The 22,001-nt window shown below is 39.0% G+C and overlaps 1 protein-coding gene across 1 annotated transcript in view; it reads left to right on the top strand.

Annotated features, from left to right (window-relative positions):
• ppp1r14bb (protein phosphatase 1, regulatory (inhibitor) subunit 14Bb) overlaps positions 1-20,754 on the top strand; it is a 32,043-nt gene extending 11,289 nt beyond the window's left edge. Inside the window, exons 2-4 of the mRNA XM_008435907.2 lie at positions 15,679-15,762; positions 15,845-15,877; positions 15,968-20,754. Coding sequence (XP_008434129.1) covers positions 15,679-15,762; positions 15,845-15,877; positions 15,968-16,036 — 186 coding nt within the window. The 3' untranslated portion in view covers positions 16,037-20,754. The remainder of the gene's footprint in view (positions 1-15,678; positions 15,763-15,844; positions 15,878-15,967) is intronic.
• Positions 20,755-22,001: the final 1,247 nt, after the last annotated feature.

The raw sequence follows: 22,001 nt of genomic DNA, 5'->3' as shown, positions 1-22,001 counted from the left end.
CCGGCATGCCGCCCACATGGGTCAAACAAGGTTTCCAGATCTTAACACAAGTTTTGTTATGATCACCTACTCACTTCTCAGAGAGTAGATGATCTTTCCGACAACTATTCATCTCTGAGAACGTTCCAGAAACAGCTGGAGTCACAATTCCACATAACGTTCCGCATTCTGGAAGCGCATAGAACCAATTCCAAGAACGTCTGTTGAACTTTTCTCGAGTAAACCTAGATTTGTAAAGTCTCCTAATAATCATGGTTAGACTGATTGACTTTGTGGATAGTTACCTAAAGCCTTGTTCTTCATCCGACAATCTCTTTGTGACGGCTCTGAGATGATCTGAAGAGATATTCCTGTGTTGAGAACAATCTGGTCCGCTTGGAAGGACGCTGTGACCCCGGCAATCTAAAATCTAGAATATTGGATTGTTTTGGCCTGATACTGCAGCGTCCTTGGTGTTCTCCAAGAATAATCAATCACACAGCCTATTGATCGTGCCGTTTAGCCAATCAGAAAGCGAGGCAACAGAAACGTGGACGGGAATTCCCAGTACAGAAGACAAAACAACTGCCGTGGTGAAGTAGAAAGTCCGGGGGACGTTGCAGACGTCTTTGTATTGTTTGTTCTCTGTTAAATATAGTTCAGAAACGATCTCCCTCTCGTCGGACACGTTTGTTTACTCTGAACTTATGTTTGGTCTCGAGAGGCTTTCCGATGTTTCCTGTCTGACATCTGAATATCCGTGAGAGGAATCTGTCCAATCTGTACAACCAAACTTGTAATAGCTACAATTATTTTAGTCGTCATGCATGATGTCTCAGGTTTCAAAAATCAACCGTCAATTTTAAAACTTGTTTTAAACATTGGTGGGATCAAAGCTCTGAGGGCAGCGATGAGAAAGTTGATTGGCGAAAAAGGTGACGGTGATAGATGCTTCACTCGGTTTTGAGTGGTCATTCAGTCTCTAAAAGCTCTCAGCATGCTCATTTTTCTTATAATTTTTCTTAAAATTTGCACAGCAGTGAGCAGTTTTTTTTTTTTTAACTCTTTAAATAAATGCAGGAAAAAAAATCTACCAGGGAATAATTTGTTTCTGCACAGGGATTGAGCCACAGGGAAAAAAGTCAATGAATAATAAAAATTAGCTTCACAGCTTTAGTTTTTTGATTATATGTAAAAGTGAAAAAATTATGCAATTATCAGTTGAAAGTTTCACCTCTGTTGTCTGAAATAATCTTTTAATTACATGTTGCAGTTATACAAAAAACCTAAATTCATTCACTCACTGTAATCTACTGAAATCTTCCTCTTATTGGCTAAATATAAAACAAACAGCGCATTAGTGGGTCAGATTATCCGTTGTGTTGCAAAGGTTTAGGAGGTCAGAAACTGCTCTGATAGCTGATCTGTATGAACAAATATGTCCTCTGTTCCAGTTTCAAATCCACAAGGATTAAATCTCAATAATACTGAATAAAGGTTACTCAGGATATTCCTCATTTACCAACTGATGGGAGTAACGTTCCCATCTTCCCTGGCCTCCTTTCCTGCTAAACATTTTCAGAATAAAAGGAAGCAATGTTTTTAAAGAATGACGAGGCTAAATGAACACTTTAAGCTACTTGTTGTGTTTGTTGTTCTTGCCAAGAGTGACATAATGATAATCTGCAGTAATCCTTGTTTGTATGCAGTCGTACTGTAATCTGCAGGTAATCTCCTCTTTCCGTCCAGTTCTAGTGACATTGTCTCTTCTGCACGTGCATAACGTCTCTTTGTCTCGCTCATGTTTTTCAGTAAACAGTATTACTATGAATCGTTTGGGCTTCCTGTCCTCAACAGGAAACTGAGGCTGAAGGTTCACCTTTCCCATCTGATTTTTTAAAATAATGTGTTGTGTGATGGTTATATAACCTAACAAATGTTCCTGGATGATAAACTGATCCAGATAAACTGATCCAGATGTTATTGCGATAAATGGTAATATTGTTATTTTGAGACCATTTTTCAGTAATACAGTGGTAATGGGATGATTTAACTGCACCCTCTCAAAGATCAACAAACTTTAATTTCTAATGAACATTTCCCACTGAAACTGGAAGACATTTTAAATACCCAAAATAAGTAAGCAAAATACCCAAAACAACAGATAAAATAGACACTGAAGCCTCTGTAAATACAGTTGTCCTTCAAAAAAGGGGCTAGTTGAGACCAATGAACCAGACTGAGGACTTTTTGTCATCCAGATTTTGGTAGAAAGAGAAAAACATGAGAAAGACAAATAACTTTGCAAATGGAAATCATCAAACTCATTTTAATTCATCATGGGATTAATGATTTATTCATTATTTTTACCTTAATCTACTGTGTTTTGCTAACATTTTCATACCCCTTGAACTTTCCCATATTTTGTCACTTTATCACCCCAGACCTCCATGTATTTCACTTGATAGGCGTCCAACTAAACATACAGGAGAGCTTTAATCAGAGAAACCACAAAGCTTCACAACTCTCAGGTCGCAGAATCTGTCGCTACCCTGAACATCATCTTTACCTGAAATCATCGTCCTAACATTGGTTAGGACGATGATTTTCATCATCAGGGACTGGAGAACAGTGAACAGTGCAGCTAAAAACAGGAAAATCCTGGATAGAAACCAGATAAAAGCTACAAAAGACTCCAGTCCAGAGCAAAGGTTCACCTTCCAGCAGGAAAACAACCCTTAAATATACACCCAGAGCTACACTGGAAAGGTTCGGATCAAGGCATGTTCATGTTGTGGAATGGACCAATCAAAGTAAGGGCCTAAATCCAATTGAGAATCTGACTTGAAAATGAATGTTTTTCAAAGAAAATAGGCATTATTGCAGTCTCTGGTTATGGAAAGCTTATAGAGACAACTCTGCCAAAAAACTAACTTTCCTTCCACTTCACAACTCAGACCAACACAAAATTGTGCAATCATCTTAAATCCAAATAAACCTTCATGTACATCCAGTTTTTGGTTGTAATGTGACAAAATGTAAAACGTTTAAAGGCTTGAATGCTTTCCCAAAACAATTCATCAGACAGGAAATTCTCAAATATGAAGTATTTTTTACTAAGAGAAGCTGAATATATTAGCTTCTTCATAAGACGTTGTCACTGCTGTGTGAAGAAACAATCTGAACAGGATGAACTCTTTCCACTTTGAAAGCTTTTCACTTTTTTCTTGATCTTTTTCCAATGCATTGCTTCAGTGGAGAACAGCTTTACAAATCAAACCTTTGACTGTTGAGCTTTGTTCAGACTCCGGTTTCTCCATTGTTTCAAATCAGAGCAGATGGCGTCGCTCTTGTGACTCTGGACGGTAACCAGCACAGCCAAGTCGATTAAATTGAGTCCCGACGCCATGCTGAATGACAATCGATATTACAGTTGGCAGAGCGTAGTTGAAGACATCAGCAGGAGGATGTGACATGTCGGCCGGTGTCGCTGCAGACGGGGAGTTTCTGTGCAGCTGAGGCTGAAGGTTTCCTGAACCTATCAGCAAATAAATTGGTTGCTATCAGAGGAAGTCATGCAGAGGCACATAGCTCCTATGCTCTACACGTACCAATGCAAATACTATCTGGGATAGATCTGATGGTAGAGATGAATCTGCTTTGCCTGCAGCAGTTTGACTATAACTTCTACATTGTCGTGTTACTGTAGTTATATTACCTGTGATCCTCTGTTTCAGGACAGTTTTATTAATGTTGCATGACCAAACAGTCATGTTATGTTCACCCCAGTGTTGGGATTTGACTTGAAGGAACATTTCAAATGCAATCAGCCAAGAACTGATTAAACTGTCAGTTCTTGGCTGAAGAACTGATTAATCGTCGTCAGACTTTAAGATGAATTCCGCCAAGAAATCTCACTGAATTGCTTCATTCAACAGACTTTGACCAATGATTGGAAACTCAAATGTTGCTTAACGATTTCTTGCATCAAACCAAAGTCCAACTAGATCACGGTAACAGCAACACTCTTCACTGTAGAGGCGGTCACTGAGAGAAAAATCAATAGTAAGAGTTCAGTTGGAGGAAACAACTTTTCTGTTGTGTTTTAGCTTTAAGCCTGGCATGGCCAAATTATGCCATTTCACTGACAAACAGCCTTCTGTGCAGCGCAAAGGATGATGGATGATAAATTGATTTTATGAATTAAAGTAAAATTCATTCATTCGGTTTTTGAAGCTTTAATATCTGGATTCCCCCCTGTCCAGAGTGATATAAATAATCCACTCTTAAACTACAGTATTGTTTGACAGTTTTTATTTATTTAAACTTTGAATTCAGTGTCATTTCTCTTTTTTTTAAGGAAGGAAGAAAAGTGAGGAAAATTTTTTTTTTTAAATCAGAAATCAAATTTGATATAAAATAACTTGAGATTTTATTTTTTGGCTGCATCGCCCAGCCATTTTACCATTTTGTTTGTTTTGTACCTGAATGTTATTGGAGAAAAAGAGTGATCTGCCAGAAGACATGAGTTTGTGCCAATCTGAGTAAATCATAACCATTGTTTTAATTTTAATTCCATGTTTTCCTAGAATCCTGCTGACCCAGTAAGGATGAGAATATGCAAAACGAATGATGTTTACAGTGGCTATTCGCCACTATAATAGGAGATGCTAAAGCTTTATCAAAACTGAACATCAGAAATCAGACAAATCTCTATTTTTAGGGAATGAACTCATATTTATGTCTGTCGTTCTCAGATTTCTGCTTCTGTTTGCCTGATTCTTGCTTTCCTGCTCTTGTTGGAAGCCATTACAGCAGATCTCCAGCCCTGGCAGCAGCGCTGCACGGTTGCCAAAGCAGTACCAGTTTACCTAAGGCGGGTTGTTACCTCCCAGAGGGACCAGCATCTTAGCTGAGAAGCTGCTGCATAGACGTCTGCAGTAAACACATAGAAAACCTGCGGCCTGTTCAGAAAGCACAAACAAGCCGATGTGTGAATCACTCAAGTGTCCAGAGATCAGACACGGCTGCTGCACAGCTGGTCAGGGTTCAGTTAGTCTGGGTTTTTAATATTTTTGTGTATAATGTGTGTGTTTGAGAAGTAAGCCTGCCACAATTAGCAATAAATAAAGTAAACAACTGATAAATTAAAATGAGAGCGATCACTTTCATTCGGATGTTCCCCTTTAATGTTGATAAGCCGACATTTTGAGAAATTCTGCAAACATTTGACTCCCAGTACGAAGCAGTTAGTTTGCACAACCTGCCACACTTTTGCCTGTTTTCCTGTCTAAGCTGAATGATTATTATTGTCTGAAATGCAATTTTAGTTGCAGAGGCTTCATAATAATCCATTTGAATGATTGTTTCTGTTATTCAAAATGTTTTCCAGTTTCAGAAATCAAATGGGGTTTTTTATTTTATTTTTGCGCCGCTCTTCTTGCATTAATTATTCAGATTATTATTGTCAAATAGTTGAAAATGGTCTGAAAATAATATTATTGTTTATCTGAATAATTTCTGGGACAGTAAATCATTTTTGCTTTGGCAAATACAGCAAATGCTATGTTTACTGAACTGGACTCATCAGATGGAGGACAGTGTTGCTTGTTATCAGTGAGGTCAGTTCATCTCTTATTGGTGACTCTGGGTTTTTCCCTCAGTCTTCCTGTCACTGTGTTTTTCAGTAAATCACTGCTTCTGTTAGTTTTATGATTGTACAAGTACAGCACGTCTTCAGCGCCCTGATTAAATCAGCGTTAGCCGTTTTCATGTGAGGCTGACAAAAGGATGGGGGCAAAATAGAGAAAATATGTAAACAATATGTGGAAAAAAGCAAAGGAGGAATTACTGGGAACGATGACCCAGTTTCAGCCGTGAAAAGTCTTGAGAGACAAAAAAGTGAGAAAATCCTGTTCCACCTCCATAAGAACCAATTCACCAGTGACCTGAATGTGTTTTATTGTCATTCTGACAGCACAAAGAACAATGTTCAGCCTCTCACCAACTCCATCTCTTCAGGTTCAGCAGGGCTGCAGCTAAAAGGGAAACGCTGAGAGTCTGGAGGAAAACCAGCAGTTTCATATCCGGCATGGTTGTGATTTTTCATCACGACTTTTCACAAACATTTATTTCTGCAAATCTGCAAATCTCAGGTTCAGAACATCCAATTATTGAAGTTTTACCTCAGCTAGTCTCTGTTTTTGAGTCAGTATTTTGAATGCTTCTCCAAAACTCTTCTTTTTTGTAGAAAAAACACAAGTGTTTTTTCTACAAAAAAACGAGTTTCAAAAGTCGAAACCAGAAAATTAGCTTGTTTCCTTTTCTAGAAAATTTCTGAGATCTGAATTTCTGAGTTTTTCTTGCAAATGTTCAACATTTGGAGCTCAGAAATGTCCTTCCTTTTTTCTAGAAATGTCTGAGTTTTTTGGCAGAAATTTGCTCCTCCTTTTTTATTTTGCTATCTACGATGACCCTAACATGCCGGCGTACATGCAGTACGCTCCTTGTCTGTGTAACCTTTAGTTCAAAGTGTCGTGGGTTTCATTTGGAGCAGTGTCCAGCGTCCTGTCATCAGACTGAGTTAATCTGATGACAGATGAACTATGTCATCAGATTTAGAAGTAGCATGAAGATGCAACTTTTCGTAGCTTGTTCATGCTACGAAAAGTTTTCATTTCATCGCAAATACATATAAAAACACTTGTAGGATGTTAGATGAAGACAATAAATTTCCTGTTTTTATTCTAACAAGCTTTAAATAATTGTCGTCAGTGAAACAACAGAAAAATCCAAATGTAAAGGTTAGAAAGAACGAAGGAATTAGTGGCGACTAAATGAAGGAAATGCTATTTTCCAGCTTCTGTTTGTGCTGTAAGCTGGTTACAAAGGCCGCTCCGGTAAATCTGCTTGGCCTGCTGCTCTTTCTGTCTGCTTTTCATATGATTCAAAACAGGACATCATAGTCTTCCTGTGAGGAAGTACATCCAGCTGATTAGACGGGCAGCAGAGATGAAGATTAGCAGCCTGCAGCAGCCAGAGGTTCACCTCAAACACAAGATGTTGGGCTGGATTAAGTGCATTGGCTGCTGATCACTGTGGTTTATGGCTGAAGGCGCCGTGTGATGCCAGCCGCCACTCAGATTAATTACCGAGACACATAAGCATACAATATGACTAATGTCGCTCAGTCAGGTCTAGCCTCTAGCATACACAGCCAAACAATATCATTTCACTTCCCCTCTTATCTTCCAAGGTCCTGTTCCCAGACAGGACGTAGCTGCTCAGATCCTCAGAGGAGGGCAGACAGGAGCGGGTTGCTCCTATGGGCCCTGCAGATTCCTGATGAAGTGTGTATGCGGCAGAAAGAGATACGAGGGATGGAAAGCAGCAGGCGATGACTGACACAGAGCACTGCTAATCCCTGGGACCCCTGCTGACCTCCCGGTGACTGCTTCTATCTATCTGCGCCTCTCATGAGCGGCGAGGGGGACGAAGTGTCGGCTGCGAGGGGGGATCTGGACGAGCCAGCTACAGGGGGAGGCTAACAAAGAGTCAGAGTGGGGCGAAAACAAGACAGGAAGCTGGATCGATCTCAGTTCAGCCATCTTCTTCCTGATTATGGACGACCACCTTGCGACGCAGCGCTCTTCAGCGGTTTATAATTAGCTTCAAATTATCCCAGTTTTATTTTATTTTTAAAATGGCTTTGATTAAGATTTTTTCAGGCTCTGCAAATATTAAAGCTGCAGGGTAACAAATAATTTTTTTAACATAATTGATGAAACAGTTACTATGTCGTGACAGTTTGTATGAGATGTCTGTGGAAAAAAAAAGATCGAGCTCCTTTGCCTCCTCCCAACTGTGCTAACTTGAAACAGCCAATCAGAGTCCGGAGGCGGGACTTAGCGCTGTCAATCTTAGCCGTGATTGACAGCGCTCTGCTAAGATACAGCTAGCGTAGCCTGTCATGAATGCTCAGGCTAATTAGCATGGCCACTGATGGCCAGAGGTACATGGTTTTGGCTGAGTTAATTGTTAAAGATGGTTTAACATGTGAACTTCAGGATTTCATCTGTTTTGAAATGCGGCTTAAAATAGATCGCCTGAAACTTCTTCCTTTATTCTTCATTTGTCATTTCTCTTCAAGATTTAGCAAAAATTGAGAGAAAAATCAAAGAAAATTTGAAAAACTTCCAGAAAATCTGCTTAACTAATGAGCAAAAACAAATTAAAAGAGCAGTGAGGCTTTGCAAGATGAACATAAATCTCCCAGATTCCCATTACTCGCCTGTCAGCTCAGCAGCAAACTTGTTTCAACTGTTTCCTTATAAATGAAAGTTGGCTTAACTTCACTGTCACAAGATGAGGCCGAGCACTGTGAAGAAACACTTAACCTGCTCACCATTATTTGTTTGTATTTTTGCTGAATTCTGTTTTATTGCACATCTGTGGTTGCTCAATAAGTCGCTGCTCATGCATGAAGATTTGTTGCTCGACCTGCTTTAGGTGCTTTTTTAGCCCCAGTCGGAGCCGCAATCATTGCACAATTTTTCCCTTTAGCCTGAAAAATTGTCCGACTTGCACAATTCAGAGTTTTAAGGTGTTTCTTAATCATCATAAGCAGCTTAGTTGCAGAGCTGGAGTCAGATAGCTGTAAATCGGCCTCATATTTGTGCGTATTAGGTGCAGAGTGTCGGTGTGTGTTCATCTGCCGTCCAAACATAACGTGTACCTGCTTCATTGTGCCAAGGCAAACAGCTCTGGGCTGTAGTTTTAATGCGCCGCGCTCACAAACACCGCCTGAATAATCAGAGCCGCTCAAAATAGATTCATGGTTTAGAAGTGAAACTTTGCACATTATGTATTTAAAGCCTTCCTCTTCCGAGTTTCGTGTTTGTGCATTTAAATAATATCAACAAGCAGTTTTTAAAAGTTCAGATTTCTAACAGCCGTCCAGGGCAATTAAAGTGAAATCTTATTGTTTAGCGGCACTCGGCTGTTTTCCTGCGTCGCCGCTTTGCTTCCAGCTTTCTTCCCCCTTCGCTCGTGTTTGTCCCCGTTTCGCGCTCAGCCAGAGGACGGCTTGTGTTTTGTTGCACAACGGGCATTTAGCCATCCTGTAGATGGTTATTTTTATCCCAGTTTGTTACTGAGGCAGCAGAGCAGCCAAAGTGGCTATTCATCATCCGTCTAACAGCTCTTCTGTAAACTCAATCTGTGTTTTTATACATGTTCTACACAACAGAGCGCTTTCTTTCTGTGTCGACTCACAGACCGTATCAAATGAATCAGAAACAGGATGTGCAGTCCTTGTAGGTGGCCATATCTGACCTACTTAAAGGTCTGCTCTTAACTCAGAGCAGCAAGGGGTCACAGTTAATACTGGGAAGGGATAGATGGTCACTTATCAGCAGTTCTGCTTGTCAAGAATCAGATTTAGTCTCACGCAGCCTAAGAATCACATTCCTCTGTTTGATTTCAGTGACAGAGGAAGATATAAGTTGGTCAAGTGACCGCTGAATAAAATGGATGCTTTCCCTCCTTTCTGTTGTTTCTTAAACAGGCAGAATATAAACTCAACAGTTAGGATTATCCAGACGTGCATTCGTGAAGTTATTAAAGGATGAGTGACTTAGCCGTCCGACAGATCAAGTGTTTTCCCAGATGCAGCAGCGTTTAATTTCAAAGCTCGCTGAGTGAAAAGGTTCGGCGCCCTGAAGGAATCCAGAAATCCAGAAGTGAAAATGCAAAGGATTTAATTTGCAGGAAGCTGGGATGTGGCTCATGTGATAACCTTTTAAATCATCCACTCACTATGTGGTTGAATCCTGAACTTAATGCCTCAAATGTCATAAATTAATTTAAAACTGTAAGTTTGCCTTACATTGGGTCTTAAATTTCATGGCAGGACAATTTAATCTTGTATGTATTACTGTTTTTCTTGCTGGTCTTTTCTGTCAGGCAAAAGTTTGAGTCGCACTCAGACATCTTTAATGCGTTCTGTGATTCAATGCTAACATCCCCTGCTAGCTGGCTAGCTAGCTACCCTTTTGCATCTGTCAGGGGTAAGTGCAAATTTACCACCAGCTGGCTGGACGAAGTTTGTACATTTCTGTGGAGAAAATCTGGAAGTGGTGTGAAAAAGCTACAATCGGTTCATTCTTAGTAATGAGAGCAAAATTCCTTCTTTTAACTCTAGATTTTTTTTAAATCTGTTAAATTAATGGATTATATGTGTACTAACCTTAATTACTCCAAGTGTTTAGAAGTTTTATTCAAATCCGAAAGAATAAATCAAGTCAGCCCAATTGGAGAAACTGCTTCTCCAGTATCTTTTCTTTTCTCTCTTAACATCCGTTTCCAGAAATTTTACTGTTGTTCTCCAAAAACCTTATTACATCATAAATGTGTCGCTTGTGTTGCTTATTAAGGTGAAAGAGTCTGGTTGCTCTCTCTCTCTCTCTCTCTCTCTCTCTCTGTGTCATCCTGTGGTGGCGAATAGTTAAAAAAAATTAAAGTCCTAAATGGACTCAGATCTGTTGTAAGATTTTACCAGAATGCGTCATGAGGCTGCAAGCGTTTAATCCGTTGAAAGCTGCGGACGTTTTCAGCAGATTAGTGAGGAAAATCTGCGCGGCTGACTCTTAAAAGAAACGGAGAGGATTCAGAGGTTTAAATCCTCACGTTCAGAGAACATGGAGAGGATGAAGCGGAGTTACAGTCAAACTGTTTGAGGAATTAAATCTGGGAGCGAAGAAGAGAGACGACCCAATAACCAGACACAACACGGAGCACTGATGCCGTCACTAAGTGGAAATCAATATTAAACTTTCTACTAACTCGGGCGGTGATAAATAAGACATGGCTGCTCCGCTTTTAATGAACATAGAGTTTCTTAGTTTATATTTTTATGTGGCCAAACAGCAAATTTGTGATGAGAACCGGGCTCTGAAGTTTTGCCAACATGTGGAGAATTTGAATCATTACTTCATTTCCTTTTGGGCTTAATAAAGTATTTCTTAAATTTGAAAAGCACAAAGCGATGTTCCCTCATTTTCACCACAGAATCTCTGCGTCATTTAAAAATGCATTTCATTCGACTTAAAGGACAGGAAAACCTTTTGTGGTAGCAGCCAGTTTTTTATCCCAACAGATACGTTCAACAAATCAGGAAAAAATAGTCAAAAAGGGATTTATTAAAGAAACGGCTCCTACAGCGTCTGATTCTCCTGTTTTATGGGACGGATTAGTTAAATTAGCTTCTATTTAACCAGATTGGTTGTTTCTAGAGCTGCATAATCGCCTTAGTAATCATTTGTTCTGATCAGTAATCAGAAGAATCGGTTGAAGAAAATCAGCTCAAACTAAATTTTTCATTTAACCATGTAAGCCATTTTTATGTAATATTAATAAATGATAAATATCCTTTTTTAAAATAAGAAAATAAACATTTTATTGTCTAAAATGCAGCAGCAGCATTCCGGTTTACACTTGATCAACCGTTTCTGCTTGTGTAGGACTAAAATGTTGACTATTTTTTGGGTGAAATAATAAATGATTGGCCAGAAAAAGGTGTTTGTTAGATTTATTTTTTACATAATTTGAACCAGGTGACATGAAAACTAAGTTACATGAAGAGTTTTGGGTGAAACAGATTCATGGACAAGTGTTTTTTTTTTATCTTAAATGCTAAATTTGTATATTTTTTAACAGTTTTGGCTGAATTGCTGCTCTGAGCGTGTTGTTCTTTCAGCAGTTCCATGTTTTTGAGTCTGTATGGTCTAGTTATCTGATTAATCGTTTAGTTGTTTATTACTCAGGAAAATATTAAATTTGCCCCACTGTTCTTGGTTGGGTGAAATAAAAATGGCCTCAAACTTTTGTTTCCGTTTCATGAAGTCTTTCTCCTCTTCTGTGGTCGGCATCAAAGGCTGAGAGAAAGCGCATTTTATGTGATTTTCTGCAGGTATTTCAGCATAAAGCCGACCTTTTCATCGTTATTCTCTGAATTGATCCACGCCCCGGCCTGCCAGTGTCCTGCGGCCGGTTTTTATTCCAGGACTCATCTGCAGACAGCAGTTCAGACTCGCAGTCAGTCAGTCTGGAGGATTGTTTTGGAAATCCTCCCTCGTGATTCCCAGCTTTCTTTGTGTCTCCTCTCTGAAGCCTGTCTTCCGGCCTCCCCCCTCCACAGCTCGTCCCTCTCTCTCTCTCTCTCTCTCTCCTCCTTCTTCCCTCGCTCTCTCGGAGCGCTCCGCTCTGCTCTGCGCGCTCCTTAACCTTTTACCTTCCTTCCTCTCGGCGTTCCCTTCCCCCTCCGCTCCACAGATTAACACCGCCTGTTAAATCACTGTCTCCGAGGCTGCGTCATATTTAATCTTTTAACTGGCCAGAACTTGTGATTTATTCTTGTTGCATGTCTGCTGGATTGTTGGCATCCTTGTTTCTGCTCAGTTTGTGGTTCGTTTTTAGCTTTTCGACGTGCATGGAGACCACGTGTTGGGCAGATCCTTCTTTGTGTCAGACTTCAGCTAGCTCAGGGCTAGCAACAGGCCTGTCACAATAAATCAACTAATCGCATGATAAACTGAAACAAGCTCAATAATTTTCATTGGCATGATTTAACAAAAACTGGATGACTGAACTCTTCAGACTGGGGCTTTGGTCTCAACTAGATCTTTTTTTGAAGACTTCATAATAAATGTCACTTTTTTCTGTTGTTTTGTTTATTTTAGACATTTAAAATGTTTTCTAGTTCCAGTGTTACATTTAAAGTTTCTTGATCTTTAAGAATGACTTCAAAATGGTGTCAAAACAATATTATCGATTATCGCGATAATTTCTGGGACAATTTATCGTCCAGCAAAATTCGTTTTTGTGAAAGGCCTCGTTTAGTGAAAAGGCTGAGTGACATGAGTTTTGTAAAAATAAGAAATTAGATGGCAGAAAATATTCTCTAAAAAGTGGAGTTTTCATAAAATTACAACTTCATTCTCCTAATATTACGACTGTATTTTTGTAATATCGAGACTTTATGCTCATTATTTCAGCTTTATTGTCACATGACTTTATTCTCAGATTACTACAACTGTGTTCTTGTAACATTGTGACTTTATTTTCGTGAAAAATCAAAAAGGTCTTAGCCAGACTCTTATATTTCATCATAGATTTGACCTGAATTCAAAGCCCAAATAAATGGAAGCTGTAAAAGCAAGATGGCCGCCCTGCTTGCGATGACATCACTCTGAATTTTGGTAACACAATGAAACACACTGGCAAAAACTCCAGATTTTTCACCAAATTTTTTATCAAAAACGTTTTGATCAAATCATTTTTTTTTATCAAATATTTTTTGTATTTTTTGTCAAAAAAACCCCAGACTCATCACCAGCCTTAGTTTGTGCATCAGTGTACATTTCTCCCGTGTTCTCATGTGTTAATGCCTGCTTTGATGCTCACATGAAGTCTGCATGCGGCGCTCTGCTGACACGACGTCCGTCTGTCACTTTCAGTCTCTATCTCACACACCCAGGCCGCCTTGTGCAGGATTAAACACACACACTCTCCAGCTCAGACTTATTTAGCTCATTTTATAATTCCTTAAGCCTCACGTTGGAAAAGAGGAAGAAGTGTGCGAGTTTTCACAGCAAAAAAAAAAAAAAGGGGGGGGGGGGAAGAAAAAATCTAGATTGCCGGGTTAATCTGACACTTGAATGTGCAGACTCGGCATGCTGCGCCTCGCTGTCGGCTGCTTCTGGATGCCGTGTTTGTGTGGTGAGATAGCCGGGGGTTTAGGCGGGCAGGTGCAGAGACAGCTGGTGTGGGCAACTCTAACCGAGGGGGAGGACCGGAGCGACGGCGAGATTCCTGGAGAACATCATGAGTGTAGGGTAGCAATTCAGCTGAAAAGAGCAGGAAATGAGGGCTGGTATGAATGTGTCTGCTGGGTTTTCTGAGGGGGGGTTGTGTTGTACCGCTTTGACAGAACGCACACTGAGCCAGTGTGCGTCTTAGAAAGATGGAGAACCAGGATTGTGACAATGGAAGCACACAAAAGGTGGACTCACTGCTGCCGCCATTTTCTGCTTTCTTTACATTTTCTCTGACTTTATGGAGGGCGATTTATCCGTCTTCACACCTGATAGTCCGGTAGCTTTGGCTTGATTGGGAACCAAAGTTGCAACATTTGTTACGTTTTTCAGCTGCTGCGGTTCGCTTTCACACCGTACAGAGTTGAAAAACCTGTTTCTCTCCTCACCTGTGGGGGCGCTGCACCAACGACAAAAACCTCTGAAGAAGACATTGAGCGCAGCGTCCTTTATGAAACGTAAACAAAAATGGAGTGGCGTCAGATTTTAGTGGTTGTAGGATTTATCTTTTGGTTTTAGCAAAGGACCACAAGCCATTTCTCTCTTTATGTGTGCTTGTTTGGTTGTGTTTACCCAGAATGCCCTGCATTGTAGTCCTCTTCCTGCTTTTGGAGCAGTCTCAAACTGCACCAGAGTTCACTTGAACTGAACCGAGGTTTTTAGTCGGGCCAGAGTTGGATTTATTTGTACGTTCACACCAACCTAAACGAACCGAACTTTCTATGCAAACAAACAGTTCAACTAAAGCGAACCGAACAACAGGCCTGGTGTGAACGCAGCCTAAAATTACCTGAATTCAAGCACTATTTGGAAAACAGGTGATAAATTTGTATGTTAAATGGGTGAAACAGCCCTTCACACTAATCTGATGGTTGAACAACAGAATAAATAGAAAACATGTCTGTTTATTCAATAATTTAGCAGCGAAAGGTTTTTTGAATTGAAAATGTTGCTTGTTTTGTCAATAAATTGCTTTTGATTTGAATGATTTTTGGTTAATTCCCTCAAAATTAACCAAATTAAAAGGTTTAATCGAGTTCCACCTAAAGCCTTTCAGAATAAACAATAAATCTATCAATTTCATGATAAATTAAAATGACTTGTTAAAGAGATGCACTTCTCTAATATCACTGGAACGCCGGCATTTTGCGACACCCAGAACAAAATAGTTGGTTTGCACAACCTGCCACTTTTTCCTGTTTTCCCCGTCTAAGCTGAATGACGACTTTTTTTCTTCTTTTTTTTTCTTACAGAGACTTAAGAATGTTTTAATTGTTGTTTCGTTTCGGTTTGTTTGTGTATTTTGGATCTTTAAAATGTTTTCCAGTTTAAAGTTTTCTGATATTTGAGAGGTTGTACTTGCTTTCATATGCCACTTTACTATCATTTTATTAGTTGAAAATTGTATCAAACTGACAATATTATAGTTATTGCAACAATTTCTAGGATAATTTATTGTCCAGCTATGTTTGTTATGGTTACAGGCCTAATTTTTCTCCTTATTTGGTCACAGTATGCATTAATTTTTCGTACACTTGAGGCCTGGCATGGTAAAAATGTATATGATTCGTTTTTAAAATGTAGTGTTTTCTGGTTTTGAAAACTGTGTAATTTGAAAGTCTGATGCAGTCACTTCCTGTCTGCATCGAAAATATACAAAAGTAAAAATTATCTTATGTCAAACTTGTGGTTTTTCCTCTTCTAAACATTCAGAAGGCATGGTGGATGTTTGCTGCCCTCTAGTGTTTAACAGTGGGCATCACTCCGCTCTGACAGAACAGCCCGTTTGTTGCTCATTGCCGTCTCCGTATTGTTTTGGTTGCTGCAGGAGGAAGCCATCCCAGAGCTGGAGATCGACGTGGATGAACTGCTGGACATGCCCAGTGACGTTGAGCGAGCAGCCAGGGTCAAGGTGAGGAAAACCTGCAGATTTACACGCTAATAAACAAACAAAAACAAACTTTCCACTTGTGTGACATTTCTCCGTGTTGCAGGACTTGCTGGTTGACTGTTTTAAACCCACTGAGGTAAAGCGGCTTGATTCTCTCTTGTGTTTTCTCTCCATTTCCTGTTTAAGTTCACGCCTTGTGAGTCCTGTTCTCCTTGTTGCCCTGCAGGATTTCATCTCAGAGCTGCTTGACAAGATCAGAGGAATGCAGAAGCTCTCTACGCCTCAGAAGAAATGATGGCGTCCAAACTTTCCCCACGTTTTCCCCTCCTCTCCGGCCCTCCATCTCGTCTTCCTTCCACGCTCCTCGTTTTTTATTTAAGGTCCTCTTCCTCCTCCGTTGAAGGTCATAAAATGTTAGAATTGCTTCTGATCATAGTTGTCTCTGTCTTGGTTTTTTGCGTGTGCCGTGATGGATCTGGACTTCTTTCATCAGCAGAAATGAATAACTCGCCTTGCGGCTCGTCTCTCCTCTCCCTACTGTTTCGTCTCCTGCCGTTACTCTACTTTTCTCTTCCTAATCTTCCTCCCACCTGTCCCATCTGTCTGAGGAGGAGCAGAGTCCCATAATTACTGTAAAAGCGGGGAAGAACAAGTAAAATACGAAACGGAGTGAAAACTGAGGATGAAACAGGGGCAAATACTTCAGCCTCCACCAGCGAGATTATGTGAATATTTTAACTTGTTTGAGATTTTTTCCCTCTCCTGGTTCTGTTTGAGGGAGATCGTCACTTCACTTAATCTTTTTTTAATAATAATATTTTTGGGGTTCTGTTTCTGCCGCCTAAGCACAGGGAGTGCTGCAAAAGGACTTTTTTGGTGTCTCTTAAAGGGCATATATCATCATGTTAGCAACTTCATCTGTGTCCAGACTCACAGCTCAGAATAGTTGGACTCATTTCATGACTAAAATTGAGAAATATGTAAAAAAGTAAAATAAAACAAAAAAGTGACAGGAAGAGGAAATGTAAAGCAGCTGAAAGTTGCTGAAGAGAATAAAATTTGGATTCATAAAGTGATCATTTTTATGAAAATGAAATATCCAAGAGATTGGAGATCTTACAAACCGGCAGACTTCAGGAGGATTTAAAAGCTCAGTCAGGAAGTCTTCCTGTAATTACAGTGGAGAACTTGGGATAAAAATCTGAACCAGTACATTTACTGCTCCAGTTGCTGCTCAGAAAAAAAAAATCAATCTTATGCTACGCCAGTTGTGGCTAGAAGAACAGAGCTGAGATCAAATAAAAAAATCTAACCAAATGTTATTTGTATAACACATTTAAGCAACAAGGCATTTCAAAGTGCTTTACATCATAAAAATACAAAGTCAAAGAACACGTGGCACATTTTGCCGTCATTACACATTAGATTGTTTATTAGAATCTCAATTGTTGACAGAGATACTTCATCTGTTCTCCTTCATTTGACTTATAAACGATAAAACAAACAAAATCCTGCTAATTATTGAAAAGAAAACAGCATTTTCTTACAGGATAAACTTTATGCTCACAAACAGCCATCACCTCGGTCTGGCTGTTGATTCCCTGCTTTTCGTCTCCTGATCGCTTTAACTCTGGTTGTTTTTTAGGGCAACACGTTTGAAAATCTCTCACTCCTGCTATTCTTCTCCACATACTCATTAAAAATGTAGTTCTGTGATTACCATGAGAGATTTTCAGACTTTACGTAGTTATCCATATATGGTAGTGCCTTCCTGTTTCAGTAGGCGTGACTCGAAAGAGTCTTTTTGTTTAAAGAAAAGACTTGGATGTAGTGTGTATGTTTCTTAGGGTTTTCTGGCTCTATTATATGGTGATATATGCTCTTTTACATAAACCCAGCACTGTGTCATTTTTGGGGGAAGAAAATCTGAACCTCTGACCACAGCGTCGTGTAAATCTATCTTTAGTACAGCGAAGAGGAAACTTTGATGCCTGGAAATAGTGATTGAACCTTTAGAAAGACTCACTGGTCAGCCGTCTGGCTGCAAGGCCAGTTTTAGACCTTCAAATAAATGTTTTTGTTTTTATTTGAAGCTAGACCAGAAGTGGGGTTTTTTCTTCTTTTTTATTTTTATAGGCTGAATGTGAATTTTGGTTCCTCGATCCAGCCTGCACATACACATGTACGTCTGTGTTGGTATTAGTGTGTGTTGCTACATAATGTACAGCAACATCTGTAAGGAGTGTTTTTGGGCCTGTATATTCAGCTGTTACGTAGGACAGACTTTTTTTGGTAAAGGACTGGTTCCTTTTTTATTCCTTGTTGTCAAACACACCCTGAGGATGTGTTTACGACCTGACAGTCGTAAAGAGGGAACCCTGTAAAAAGCTGCCTTTTTTAAAACCACAGCACCCTAACGTCACATTGTTCTTAACAGTCACTTCTCCTCTCATCTTTAAGCCTTTTTTTTTCTTTTATTCTTCTCATGGCTCCTGCCAATCATCTCAAAGAATAAGCCATCTGTTTCTGATCGCCGACCAATCAGATCAGAGACCGACGCCCGCCGGCCATCGGCAGCATCAGCATGTTGCAGTTCGTCTGCGCCGACATTTACCGGCATTTTACCGTCTGCCTTTCTCTCTTTACTACGGCCCATTTTCAGACTGCTGCTCTCATTTCACTCCTTCCTACATTTTATCCATTTCTCAACCTTTTCCCTTCATTCTCCATTTCCTTTCTTTAAAAAACAAAAATAAAAACAGATGTTGCCTTAGGTATAATTTATGTTACACAAACCAAAAAAAAAAGAAAAACAGGAGTACTTCAGTTTTTTTTTTTGCTGCTGAGCAGATCTACTCTGCTTTGCAAAAATGGGTTGAAATTTTTCACATTTTATGACTTTTCCAACCAGAAATTTCACTGTCGTTTGTTGGGATTTTATGTCGTAGATTAACAAAGTGTTGCATAATTATGAACTGGAAGGAAATCTGCTTTGGACAACTATTTTTAAAGTTTAGATGTCTTCATCTTCTTCCACGTGTTTCCTGTCTCTGCTATATGGGTTGATGCTAATTGGACTTCTGGTGGTTTCTTGATGCACCATCCTAATAAAGACATGGTTTATAGTTTTCCAGTCAACATATTCTACCACCTGAGCTGTGGACCTCTGCAGCTCCTACAGAGCTACCATGGCCCACTTGCCTACTTTTTTGATGAATTTGCTTCTGTTGCATTTTAGGACACGTGCAACGTTCTCATTTTGATCTTTTCACCGTGAAAAAAAATCTGATTTGTGCCTCTTCCATAAGTGGTACTGATGCTGCGTACCAGTTGTACTCTGAACTGGGAAATTCCAGCTTCCCCAGTCAGAACACCCTCTGAAATTGGATTTCCCTCTGGGAAACTGGGAGCAACTTCACTACCCCCAGTTAAAATTTGTACAGTGGACTTCCTGGTGCAATATGGCCGCCTCTTGCATCAACAGAAGTAATCTGTGGTGGAAACATTTTTATTTAACAAGACACACATCTATGAGTGCGTCTAAAATCAATGTAGCCTTAAACTGAACAAATCAGAAGTTGAGATTGCTTTTGGAAAGTAAAGCTTAAAATGGTGTTTGGGCGCCGCCATGTTGAAATTACTGCATCTTAACTAGACGGCTGTTTGCTTTGGTTTGACGTCAAACCCAGCTGACAGTTCCCAGCTAACTGGAACGCCACATTAACTGTATCTCCATTAGTTTTCAAACCGTTTGTAGACTGAACAGTGATATCAAATTTTATCCAACTTTCAATGGCCGACGCTGAGAGTGATGACACTTGGCTTTCTTTTTATTAGATTCCTTTGTCTTGTGATCTTTTAATGATATTGTCAACTCTTATTGCTCAATAACTTTCATTGATGGCTCCATCCGTTGCTACTTCCATAAACATTTAAATGCTGTGTGGCTTTGGGATTGGACCCAAAAGTCTGATTGCGCTTGCATTTAATTAGTAGTATGAACACCCACATAAAACAAAATTTAAATCTGATTTTAGAAGAAAAAGAAAAGTCAGATTTGAGCATCAGGTACTGCTGTGTGAATTTTAAGTGTTTAGGTTTTTGTAAGTCTCTTTCTATTTTCAGATGACAGAGCCCTGTGAGATGAATGGGATTTTTATTTTGGGCTGAATACAGACGCATTCCACACTTTTGAGATTTTATTTGTAGTTATCCAAAAAAAAAAAATTCCCCACTTTGCAATTATCCATTACTTTGAGTTTATCAAATGAAATCCTATTTAAACTCTGAGGTTTGTGGTTGTAACACTTATAAATGTAAAGTTAAACTCTTTTGTAAGACACTCTGCTTCCTGTGGAGAATCTCTGATCTATCGCTCCTTGTTTTGAAATGTTTTCTTTTTCTTATTAGAAGTGAGTGTTTAATACTTAGGCCTTTATAAAGCGACTCTGTTTAGGTAAGCAATGCTATTCACACGGACCTGTTTAAGTCTGGTCTGTTTTTAACTTGATCATCGCACCTCTTGATGCCAAGCCTTGAAACAACATTTAGTTGAACAAAACAAATCCATTCAGATGCATTTTTCTGGTGCAATTGCTTTTGCCTTTATCTGTGGCGTCTCCAGACTGAGCTCCCGGCGGTTTCTCTGATTGGTCGGATTGTTTTAGGCAACTTCAATCAGTAGCTGAGTGGATTTTTGTTTCTAAATTCAGGTTTTGGATTATATATTATATATATCTTCTTAGACTGTTATTGATATGTCTGTTTCTTTTTTTTACTGTTGGGGAAAATTGCAAAAAAATAAAAAATAAATATAAAAAAATGTCAAGTGATTATCATTGATGCTAAATACAAGAGCTAAACCATGCAGGATGGAGTACTGGTGGAGGTGTTTTGCTTTGTTTTTTTGACAATGATTAGAAAAACAAATGTAGCGATATCAACAACAGGTTTTGTTTTTTGCCCAATTTTGTTACTCTTTTATGCAACTTTAATAAAAACATTTGAAATTGAGTTTTCTTCCCTGTTTTTAATTCGATTCCTTATAGCATTAATTTGTCACAGGATTGACCTCAACACTGCAAAAACACAAAATCTTAACATTTTGATCAAGTTCCTAGTGCAAATACACTTGAAATAAGTCAAAGCTAAGTTGCAAGTAACTTTTCAACAAGATGTAGGAGCTTGGTTAAAGTCAATTACTTAATGTTGATTTTGTTTTTAAGTACTAGTTCCACTGGTGGATTGTTGAACATATTTTAAAATAAAATTTAGATTCAGGATTCCCTATTTTTACTTTAGCTAATTATAGTTTTGGGGATGGCCTATTCAAAGTCGACACTTCACTCCTACTGAGCTGTGTTGTTGTGAATTATTTCAAGTTGGACAAAATTCTTCCACAGCCATTTATTGCTATTACAAACACTATAAGGAAGGCAATAACCAGTTATTTAGCGGTTGTTATTTTTGCACACACAGCCATGTTGGCTAGTTGGTAATCTCTCAGTAAAAGGACTTTAAACGGCAGGAACAGTTTGATGCAACATTTGAGACCAATAACATCTTCTGCACCTTTTACTTTATGAAAAAGTTCTGAACCTGCTTAACCGTTGGCTCTTTGGTGCCAGCTGGTGGTTGAAAATAGCATTACAACATGTCTATCAGTACTTTTCTTTGTGCTTGTAAATACAAAACTTTCTCTACAGTAGCAGGGGAGCAAATGTTTGTATACTGTTTAATTTAATCACATTATTCATAGAATATAATATTTAAAAGCTAAATTTCCTTTCAGTAACAGTGGTCTTCAATTGCCAACAGACCTTGTGATGTTTTTCACATTTTGGCCCATTGCAAACACAAACAGATTTTATGTATCCAACCAAAAGAAAATATTAACTGTCAAGTGACAGCAAATAATGCATAATTTTCTTAAATGTTAAAAAATAATTTAAATTTGAAATCTGTTATTAAACCTTTAAACTGCTCAGTTCAGCTCTGCCCCTACTAAAGAAACACGTCCCCTCAACATGATACTGCTACCACCATGTTTCACAGTGGGAACGGTTAGTTTTCTGCCTAATAAAGAGTTTTTGGACTAAAACTGTGTTACACTGTAATTATAGATGTTAAATTCTGTAATTAATATTCATAAAAAACAATAATTTATTATGTCACATTAAAGTCAGAGTAGTAACTAGTTACATTTACTTAATTACATAATTAAATATTATGATTAGCTACTTAGTATCTGAGTAGCCATT

Source organism: Poecilia reticulata, linkage group LG18, assembly GCF_000633615.1.
Source record: "Poecilia reticulata strain Guanapo linkage group LG18, Guppy_female_1.0+MT, whole genome shotgun sequence".
Classification (NCBI taxonomy): Eukaryota; Metazoa; Chordata; class Actinopteri; order Cyprinodontiformes; family Poeciliidae; genus Poecilia; species Poecilia reticulata.
The sequence above is the reverse complement of the archived record's forward strand: the minus strand, read 5'-3'. Positions and strand labels throughout refer to the sequence as shown.